Genomic DNA, 822 nt, shown 5'->3' on the forward strand with positions numbered 1-822 from the left:
GAGAATCGGTCAAGGGCGGTCCAAGAGGACGAAGAGGACAGCCACGGGAGAAGTGACCGATGAAGGACCATTACTCCAGAGGAACAACATTCCGACCTCCTCCAAGAAATGAGAAAGGAGATGGACGAACTAAGAAATGCCATCAAAGAGAAGACAGATCGAAGCCTAGATAGGATGGTCAGGGCAACGGACTCGCCCTTTACCATGGCGGTCTTAGAACGACTGGTACCAGCAAAATTTCGGTTGCCTCAACTCGAGCCTTTTGATGGGCTCAAGGATCCCCAAGATCACCTTAATACCTTCAAGACAACCCTAGGCCTTCAACAGCCCCCTGATGAGATAATGTGTCGTTCTTTCCCTACTACGTTGAGGGGAGCTGGAAGAGAGTGGTTCACGAGATTGCCCACTTCGTCCATTGACAACTTCAACCAGTTAAGTAGTGCCTTTCTGCGCCATTTTGTCGGGGGGCAACATCCCAAGAGACTAGCGGATCACCTAATCACTGTTAAGCAAGGGGAGAGGGAGACCTTGTGGTCGTACGTGAAACGCTTCACTCGAGAGACCCTAGAGGTGGACGACGTGGACGACAAGGTCCAGCTGACAACATTTAAAGCGGGGCTTAAATCCAGAGAATTCGTCGTCTCGCTGGCAAAGAATCCGCCCCGGACAATGGCCGAGATGCTACTGAAAGCCCAAAAGTACATGAATGCCGAGGATGCACTGGCAGCCATCGTAGACGAGGAAAGGCCGAAGAAGGAAGGAAGGAAGACGAACGTAGGGGACAAAAGAGGGAGCGCCCAGGCCATCGAGGAGGTGACGTAG

The 822-nt window shown here is 52.2% G+C and overlaps 1 protein-coding gene across 1 annotated transcript; it reads left to right on the forward strand.

Annotated features, from left to right (window-relative positions):
• The first annotated feature begins 342 nt into the window (after positions 1-342).
• Positions 343-822, forward strand: LOC142632814 (uncharacterized). Its single transcript, XM_075807146.1, has one exon. It carries the CDS (start codon positions 343-345, stop codon positions 820-822), a length of 480 nt encoding a protein of 159 aa, XP_075663261.1.

This window comes from Castanea sativa, chromosome 4 (assembly GCF_040712315.1).
Source record: "Castanea sativa cultivar Marrone di Chiusa Pesio chromosome 4, ASM4071231v1".
NCBI classification, from domain to species: domain Eukaryota; kingdom Viridiplantae; phylum Streptophyta; class Magnoliopsida; order Fagales; family Fagaceae; genus Castanea; species Castanea sativa.